The sequence below is a fragment of the Pristiophorus japonicus genome, chromosome 21, assembly GCF_044704955.1.
Source record: "Pristiophorus japonicus isolate sPriJap1 chromosome 21, sPriJap1.hap1, whole genome shotgun sequence".
Taxonomy (NCBI): Eukaryota; Metazoa; Chordata; class Chondrichthyes; family Pristiophoridae; genus Pristiophorus; species Pristiophorus japonicus.
The window spans coordinates 38,510,318-38,519,861 of NC_091997.1; the positions used below are offsets into that span (position 1 = coordinate 38,510,318).

The 9,544-nt window shown below is 55.6% G+C and overlaps 1 protein-coding gene across 1 annotated transcript in view; it reads right to left on the reverse strand.

Moving 5' to 3' along the window:
• cntnap1 (contactin associated protein 1) overlaps nt 1-9,336 on the reverse strand; it is a 64,558-nt gene extending 55,222 nt beyond the window's left edge. The window contains exons 1-3 of the mRNA XM_070863918.1: nt 9,151-9,336; nt 3,552-3,653; nt 2,659-2,924 (exon numbers count right to left, since the gene is read on the reverse strand). Coding sequence (XP_070720019.1) covers nt 2,659-2,924; nt 3,552-3,653; nt 9,151-9,226 — 444 coding nt within the window. The 5' untranslated portion in view covers nt 9,227-9,336. The remainder of the gene's footprint in view (nt 1-2,658; nt 2,925-3,551; nt 3,654-9,150) is intronic.
• Between the last annotated feature and the right edge of the window lie 208 nt (nt 9,337-9,544).

Here is a 9,544-nt window from a genome sequence, read left to right on the forward strand (position 1 = left end):
GGGAGGGAGGGAGGGAGAGAAGATGGGGAGGGAGGGAGGGAGGGAGGAGAAGATGGGGAGGGAGGGAGGGAGGGAGAGAAGATGGGGAGGGAGGGAGGGAGGGAGAGAAGATGGGGAGGGAGGGAGGGAGGGAGAGAAGATGGGGAGGGGAGGGAGGGAGGGAGGAGGGAGGGAGAGAAGATGGGGAGGGAGGGAGGGAGGGAGAGAAGATGGGGAGGGAGGGAGGGAGGGAGAGAAGATGGGAGGGAGGGAGGGAGAGAAGATGGGGAGGGAGGGAGGGAGAGAAGATGGGGAGGGAGGGAGGGAGAGAAGATGGGGAGGGAGGGAGGGAGGGAGAGAAGATGGGGAGGGAGGGAGGGAGGGAGAGAAGATGGGGAGGGAGGGAGGGAGGGAGAGAAGATGGGGAGGGAGGGAGGGAGGAGAGAAGATGGGGAGGGGGGAGGGAGGGAGAGAAGATGGGGAGGGAGGGAGGGAGGGAGAGAAGATGGGGAGGGAGGGAGGGAGGGAGGGAGAGAAGATGGGGAGGAGGGAGGGAGGGAGGGAGAGAAGGGGGAGGGAGGGAGGGAGGGGAGAGGATGGGAGGGAGGGAGGGAGGGAGGGAGAGAAGATGGGGAGGGAGGGAGGGAGGGAGAGAAGATGGGGAGGGAGGGAGGGGAGGGAGAGAAGATGGGGAGGGAGGGAGGGAGGGAGAGAAGATGGGGAGGGAGGGAGGGAGGGAGAGAAGGATGGGGAGGGAGGGAGGGAGGGAGAGAAGATGGGGAGGGAGGGAGGGAGGGAGAGAAGATGGGGAGGGAGGGAGGGAGGGAGAGAAGATGGGGAGGGAGGGAGGGAGGGAGAGAAGATGGGGAGGGAGGGAGGGAGGGAGAGAAGATGGGGAGGGAGGGAGGGAGGGAGAGAAGATGGGGAGGGAGGGAGGGAGGGAGAGAAGATGGGGAGGGAGGGAGGGAGGGAGAGAAGATGGGGAGGGAGGGAGAGAAGATGGGGAGGGAGGGAGGGAGGGAGAGAAGATGGGGAGGGAGGGAGGGAGGGAGAGAAGATGGGGAGGGAGGGAGGGAGGGAGAGAAGATGGGGAGGGAGGGAGGGAGGGAGAGAAGATGGGGAGGGAGGGAGGGAGGGAGAGAAGATGGGGAGGGAGGGAGGGAGGGAGAGAAGATGGGGAGGGAGGGAGGGAGGGAGAGAAGATGGGGAGGGAGGGAGGGAGGGAGAGAAGATGGGGAGGGAGGGAGGGAGGGAGAGAAGATGGGGAGGGAGGGAGGGAGGGAGAGAAGATGGGGAGGGAGGGAGGGAGGGAGAGAAGATGGGGAGGGAGGGAGGGAGGGAGAGAAGATGGGGAGGGAGAGAAGATGGGGAGGGAGAGAAGATGGGGAGGGAGGGAGGGAGGGAGAGAAGATGGGGAGGGAGGGAGGGAGGGAGAGAAGATGGGGAGGGAGGGAGGGAGAGAAGATGGGGAGGGAGGGAGGGAGGGAGAGAAGATGGGGAGGGAGGGAGGGAGGGAGAGAAGATGGGGAGGGAGGGGAGGGAGGGAGAGAAGATGGGGAGGGAGGGAGGGAGGGAGGGAGAGAAGATGGGGAGGGAGGGAGGGAGGGAGGGAGAGAAGATGGGGAGGGAGGGAGAGAAGATGGGGAGGGAGGGAGGGAGGGAGAGAAGATGGGGAGGGAGGGAGGGAGGGAGAGAGGGAGGGAGGGAGGGAGGGAGAGAAGATGGGGAGGGAGGGAGGAGGGAGAGAAGATGGGGGAGGGAGGGAGAGAAGATGGGAGGGAGGGAGGGAGAGAAGATGGGGAGGGAGGGAGGGAGAGAAGATGGGGAGGGAGGGAGGGAGTGAAGATGGGGAGGGAGGGAGGAGGGAGAGACAGATGGGGGAGGGAGGGAGGGAGGGAGAGAAGATGGGGAGGGAGGGAGGGAGGGAGAGAAGATGGGGAGGGAGGGAGGGAGGAGAGAAGATGGGGAGGGAGGGAGGGAGGGAGAGAAGATGGGGAGGGAGGGAGGGAGGGAGAGAAGATGGGGAGGGAGGGAGGGAGGAGGAGCGATGGGGAGGGAGGGAGGGAGGGAGAGAAGATGGGGAGGAGGGAGGGAGGGAGAGAAGATGGGGAGGGAGGGAGGGAGAGAAGGAGATAGGAGTGAGGGGCGGGGGGGAAATCGGACGGAGCGGGGGGAGAGATAGGATGGAGGGGGCGGGATAGGAGGGAGGGGGGTGCGGGATAGGAGGGAGGGGGGGCGGGATAGGAGGAGTGTAAAGGAGGTGTTGGAAGGGTTAAATGGGGTGTGGAGTCAAAGCACTCAATGTTGTTACAGCGATGCGGCCAACTCCAATGGTTTTAATAAAACTTGACATTCCTGCACAGGAACTTAGCTCCCATTCACACTCATTGCCGTTAAATCTACTCCAGCCCACATTCAATTCCTAAACCCACACTTGCTCACACTCACTGGTGCTAAACTGACGCACATTCCCATTAATTCTCACACCAGCCCTGACCCTTCGCCGTTCGCTTCACATGTGGATCTTTGTCAGCACAGCAGGGGCAGTTACTGACAGCTCTTAACATTTTGATTATTGTTATTTATTTTGATAATGAGGCAGATGCTTGAAGCGAATCTCTCCTCCCCCCGCTCAAGCCTCCTGCCCCTCCCCCGATAATGACGATGATGTATTAGTACTTGGAAGAATATTCTGGATTTGGGGCAGTTTTCAATCTGTACAAGAGGTGCAGTTGGGAATGTCAGACGTACCCAGTTGTGTCCCTGTTGATAAAAGGGTTTCCAGTTGTTGGTGCGGTCCGCATACAGCAAGAGGTATTTTGTCACCCAATCGTTCGAGTTGTACGTTCCCTGCGTGGCGATGGCTATGATCTTTGCCCTCCGCGACAGGTTAATCTGTAGCCACGGGAGTCGGTCTGAAGCCTGGGGAGACCAGCCACCCCACCCTGAAAAACAAACACAGCTCCAGGAAGTGAGGTACCGTGCGCTGTCAACCAATCCCGCCGCACCGCACCGGACCGGACACCCCGAACTGGGAGCTGGTCCCAGACTGTCATCAATCCCGATGCTCATTTCCCCATCTCCTGTACTGGGGACACATCGAACGGGTCTGAGCCCCTCGCCCCTCAACAGGGGCAGCCGACACAGCAGGGGATGCCCGGCCGACCCGCTTGGACACATCCAGGAGCCGTAGGGTCCCGGGTCAGTCACCGTGACTCCACAGGCCCAGATCACATCATCAATATGAGGACTTGAGTAAAGGGAGAGCCCCCTCTTCCCCCAGAACCCCTCTCCATCCCCACCCAGCACCCCTCCCGCTCCCCACCCCCCAGCACCCCTCCCCCTTCCCCTTCCCAGCACTCCTCCTCCTCCTCCTCCTCCTCCTCCTCCTCCTCCTCCTCCTCCTCCCCCCCCCCCCCCCAAGCACCCCTCTCCTCATTCTCTCCTTGCCCGCCCTCCCAACCCGCCCTCCCAACCCCCCCTCCCCCCCCAACCCCCCTTCCCCCCATGCCCCTCCACTCCCCCCCCACGCCCCTCCACTCCCCCCCCCCACACTTGTGTTGTGGCCTCACCATTGAGCTTTCCGTAGCTGGGTGTGTAGGAGATGGAGTAATACGAAGAGGCCGTGAATGCACTTGAGTACTGTTGATAGGCCAAAGTCTCTTTGCAACGCTCTGGGAAAGGACAGACAGATTTTTGTATATATATATATTTTTTTTAAGCACAGATTACAAACACTTTCAGACTTCAACATTTTAGCTCGGAACTGTTTTTGAAAAAACATCAGACTTTCTGACCCTGTGAACTCTGACCTCAGCCACAGCAACCGAAGTATAACATTTCGCCGAGACAACCTGATCTCCACTCCCACAGAATACCGGGGGGCATGGGGCGATACCAGCGGGGGGGGGGGGGGCATGGGGCAATACCAGCAGGGGGGGGGCATGGGGCGATACCAGCAGGGGGGGGGCATGGGGCGATACCAGCAAAGGGGGGGGGCATAGGGCGATACCAGCAGGGGGGGGAATGGGGCGATACCAGCAGGGGGGGCATGGGGCGATACCAGCAGGGGTGGGGTGGCATGAGACGATATCAGTAGGGGGGGGGGGGTCATGGGGTGATACCAGCTGCGGGGGGGGGTCATGGGGCGATACCAGCAAAGGGGGGGGCACGGGGTGATACCAGCAAGGGGGGGGCATGAGGCGATACCAGCAGGGGAGGGGGCATGGGGCGATACCAGCAGGGGAGGGGGCATGGGGCGATACCAGCAGGGGAGGGGGCATTTTGATTACAAAGTGTTGCAGTAGAGGGACCTGGGGGTCCTTGTGCATGAAACACAAAAAGTGAGTATGCAGGTACAGCAAGTAATCAGGAAGGCAAATGGAATGTTGGCCTTTATTGCAAGGGGGATAGAGTATAAAAGCAGAGAAGTCCTGCTACAACTGTACAGGGTATTGGTGAGGCCACACCTGGAGTACTGTGTACAGTTTTGGTTTCCGTATTTAAGGATATACTTGCTGTGGAGGCTGTTCAGAGAAGGTTCACTCGGTTGATTCCGGAGATGAGGGGGTTGTCTTACAAAGAAAGGTTGAGCAGTTTGGGCCTCTTCTCATTGGAGTTTAGAAGGATGAGAGGTGATCTTATTGCAGCATGTAGGATTCTGAGGGACTTGACAGGATGGATGCAGAGAGGATGTATCCCCTCATGGGGGAATCTAGAACTAGGGGGCATAGACTCAGAATAAGGAGTCGCCTATTTAAAACAGAAATGAGGAGGAATTTCTTCTTTCAGAGAGCTGTGGAGGCTGGGTCTTTGAATGTATTCAAGGTGGAGATGGACAGATTTTTCAAAGATAAGGGAGTCAAGAGTTATGAGGAGTGGGCAGGGAAGTGGAGTTGAGGCCAGGATCAGGTCAGCCATGATCTTAAATGGCGCAGCAGACTCGAGGGGCCAAATGGCCGACTCCTGCTCCTATTTCTTATGTTCTTAAGGCAGCTGATACCTGTACCTCCCACACCTGGGGAGCAAGGCAGCCGATACCAGCGGCTCTCAGTTGTTTTGAAGGGCCATGCAGCAGGCAGGATACGTGCAGGATACACGTGCATTCAGAAATATACCATCTGCAAGCAACCATTCGAGGAAATGGCTAACATACAGCCTGTATCTGTCAGGCTGCTTGATCAACTTACTGCCTTGTGATTCACTGGCTCTCTTCTCTGCTCGAAGGTGCACAACCCAGCTTCTCCAGTCTCCAGACATAAATGAAGTTCCCCATCCCTGGAATCATTCTCCTAAATCTCTCAGGCCTTCACATCCTTACTAAAGTGCAGTGGGGACACAGTACTCCAGCCGGGGCCAAACCCATGTTTTATAGAGGGTTAGCATAACTTCCCTGCTTCAGTACTCTGTGACTCTATCTATAAAGCCCAAATGTGCCTTTTTAACAACTTTCTCAATTTGTACATACGCCCCCAGGTCTCTGTTCCTGCACCCCCTTTAAAACGGTACCCTTTAGTTTATATTGCCTCTCCTCATCCTTCCTACTAAAATGAATCACTTCACACTTCTGTGTTAATTTGCCTCTGCCACGTGTCTGCCCATTTCGCCAGTCTGTCTGTGACTATCCACCTCACTGTCCACTACATTTCAGAGTTTCGTTATATATACAAACTTTAAAATTAAGCCCTGCACCCTCAAGTCCAGGCCATTAATATATCAAAAGCAGCGGGGGTCCCAACACTGACCCAAGGACCACCACTGCACACACAACTGCTCACCACTGCTCTCTGCTCCGTGTCCCTTTAATCCCATGGGCTTTGATTTTGTTAATGAGCCTATTCTGTTCGGCTCACTTTACATCCCCAGCTATATCGCGATGAGCATAAGCAGATTCTCACAGGCTGGACCTCTGCAGCTAGTGTTCGAAGCTGCTGATACCCAATAAAGGAAAGGAACTCATTAACATCTTCACATCAACATCACCAAGCACATTAGCATTTCAGTTACAGTAGCAGATCTCGTGGATTGGGAAAGTCCAGCAAGAGAGAACGTTCATTAGGAGTCAAACAGCTCACAGGAATCATTTCACTCACTGCACCAAAAGCGTCACCCATCATTACGCAGCTGCAGGGAGGTTTCATAACAACCTGGCTCCTGTCCCTCCCACTGCCCGTCGTCCCCGTCGTCCCCTCCGCCCCCTACCCACCCCGTCCTCCCACCCACGGCCATCTCCTCCGCCCCGTGTTCTCCCACGCTCCCTTCCCCTCCCCCTCTCCTCCCTGTCTCCCCCACCCCCTCCTCCCCTGCGTCCCACCCACGCCCCCGCCTCACCCCCACCTCCTCATCCCCCCACCCTCCCCCGCTGTGTTTCCTTGAATCCCAACTATCGGATGTAGCGTCTGCGGAGTAAGCTGTGGGATTGGACCCCGAGGATAGTCAGGACAGGCTGAACATGGATTTAAACCTCACTGTCCAGCCAGCTAATCTCAAAATAGAATTACTCCACCAAACTGCAATAAGAGGCTTTGAACCCCTAAAGCTTTAGTGTCTAAAAATAAGGTCACAGCTGGATGCCAGCTGGTGTTCACGGGACACCCTCACAGTCTGACTCAGGCTGACACCAACCACTGAAGGATTCACACACAAACTCTTCAATCTAAATAGCCCTGCCACTTTTTTTTTAAAAAGTAAATCACAATTTAGTTAAAATCATTTAGAATTTCCTGAATTTGCTGCAACTGAACCAGAAAGGAGGGCAGAATTTTCCAGAATCAGTGCAATTAGCAGATTTACAGGCCAAATGTCATTGTAAATCGTGCATTCCCACGGATTCTGCCAACTCACGAAAAGCAGACTATCCATAACCTTCCCAAAATCCGTGGGGTTTAACACCTCCCTCGAGGCAAGCAGAGGCCGTTTACATGGGGAGAGGGGAAAGTACGAGGGGGGGAGGAGGAGGGGGTGTGACAAACTCAAATAAAGCAGGTGTGAATCAAGGTTAGCAACAAGGACAATTTTACTAAATCAAGAAAGATTCGGAATTAAATTGATGAACGAGTATCAAAAAAGCAAAATTGCTTTAACAAAGGGCATGATGGGACTGAAACACTGCTGGTTATAATGTTTTTCAAAGAGAAAGGGAAGTGGGTAACATTACTTATTTAGAAAGGAAAGCAGCTGCGAATAATATACAGAGAATCTCAGGGTTTGTGCTATGGAACAGAAAGTCCAGTCACAATACTACATCCGCTGTCATTGAAAGGAATTTAAGAGGAAATCTAGAAATGGTATAGAGAGGAATGTATGAAAATTAATAGGGTTGTAATAATGGGGCACTTTATCCAGATAGATGCATTCTCCCAATCTGTTGTAACTGATAATCTTTCAATAATTAGTGCACATCTCACAAATCTATTAGCATTCTCCAAGGAGTAAATAATATCCAGAAAATTCCCAGAGAATATCAAATATACTCCACTTTCCTGATAAAAATATGTATCATGATGTTAGTAATACCCGCCCTCCTGTATGGATCTGAGGCATGGACGATGTACAGAAGACACCTCCAGTTGCTGGAGATATATCACCAACGATGTCTCCGCAAGATCCTGCAAATCTCCTGGGAGGACAGGCGCCCCAACATCAGTGTCCTCAACCAGGCTAACATCCCCAGCATTGAAGCACTGACCACACTCGATCAGCTTCACTGGGCAGGCCACATAGTTTGCATGCCAGGTACGAGACTCCCTAAGAAAATGCTTTACGCGGAGCTCCTTCATGGTAAACGAGCCAAAGGAGGACACCCTCAAAGCCTCCCTGGCAAAGTTTGACATCACCATTGATACCTGGGAGACCCTGGCCGCAGATCGCCCGAGGTGAAGTCTATCCGGGAGGGCGTTGAGCTCTACGAGTCTTAACGCAAAGAGCATGAAGAGGCAAAGCGCAGACAGCGGAAGGAGCGCGCGGCAAACCAGCCCCACCGACCCCCTCCCTCGACAAATGTCTGTCCCACCTGTAACGGGGTCTGTGGCTCTCGTATTGGACTGTTCAGCCATCAAAGAACTCACTTTGGGAGTGGAAGCAAGTCTTCCCCGATTCCGAGGGACTGCCTATGATGATGGATGAATGAAACTGAAAACTGCATCAGAAACAGGAATGATAAATGGAGTGGGCTCTGCCCGATCGGAGCGAAGGCGAATGCAGCACTGCCGGGATTGATACACAATCACATGCTGTCATTGGGGGAAAGCGAGAGGGAATTTTTACATAGAATTACATGGAGTGTACAGCACAGAAACAGGCCCTTTGGCCCACTAGTCCGTGCTTTATCCTTGTTGGGTAATGGTCCTTGTTTATGCTCCACACCAGTCCCCTCCCACTCCTCTTCATCTCCGGCCATCACCAGATCCTTCGATTCCTTCCTCCCTCAGGTGTTTATCCAGCTTCCCCTTGAATGCTATTCGCTTCAACCCCTCCCTGTGGCAGCGAGTTCCACATTCTCACCTCTCTCGGAGTGAAGAAGTTTCTCCTGAATTCCCCATTGGATTTATTAGTGACTGTCTTATATTGATGGCCCCTAGTTCTGATCTCACCCACATTGGAAACATCTTCTCGACATCGACCTTATTGAAACCCTTCATATTTTAACGGCCTCTATCAGGTCACCCCTCTTCCACCGAGAAATGAACCCCAGCATTTCCTGCTGGTTATAGCTTCAGACAGAGAGTGGGGAATGTATGGAACAGACTGCTTGGGAAATAGTGAAATTATATTTTGGTAAAATATGTGACTCTGAGGGGTGAAGAGATTATAGTGTTGGAATTGTTGAAATATGAACACGCGAACGGCGGGGCGCGAGAGGGGGGGGGAACGGCAGGGGGGGGGGGGAATGGGGATGGAGGAGTGGATGGGGAATGGGGAGGGGGAATGGGGATGGGGGAGTGGATGGGGAATGGGGAGGGGGAATAGGGAGGAGGAGGACGGGAGGCGGGCTTGGGGGATGGGGACCGGTGGGGGGAGTCTGTTGGTTCGGTTGTCGCTGCGGAACTCGGGTCCGCCCGCCGCCTGAGGCTACTCCCGGTCCCGGGTCAGCTCGACATTCCCCTGGCAAGGACGCGCCGCCCGGGTCCCGGGGCCCGGGGCCCGGCGCCCGGCGCTGATTCCGTTACTTACTGGCGGAGCAGGCGGTGGCGGTGAGGAGGAGGAGCCGCCACAAGACGGCCCCGGTCCCGGGGCTCCCACGGGCCATGGCTCCGGCTCCAAGCGCCCTGCCGCGGTCCCTCTCCCGGTGCGGGTGCGGCAGGCTCCGATGCCGAAGCCGCTCTGCAGCCTCTCAGTCCGGGGCGGGGATGGTGCAGGCGGTGACGCAGCGTCTCCACACCCCTCGGCTCCGGGGGCAGAGCCCGGCCCCGGGACTGCGGCAGCGCGGGGCGGGGCAGCGCCCAGCAACACCCTCCCATCATCGGTAATGTGTAATATACAGCGCCTGTCACAACCTCAGGTCGCCCCAAGACCTGATGAAGTATTTTTGAAGAGCAATCACATGGGAAACGCGGCAGCCAGTTTG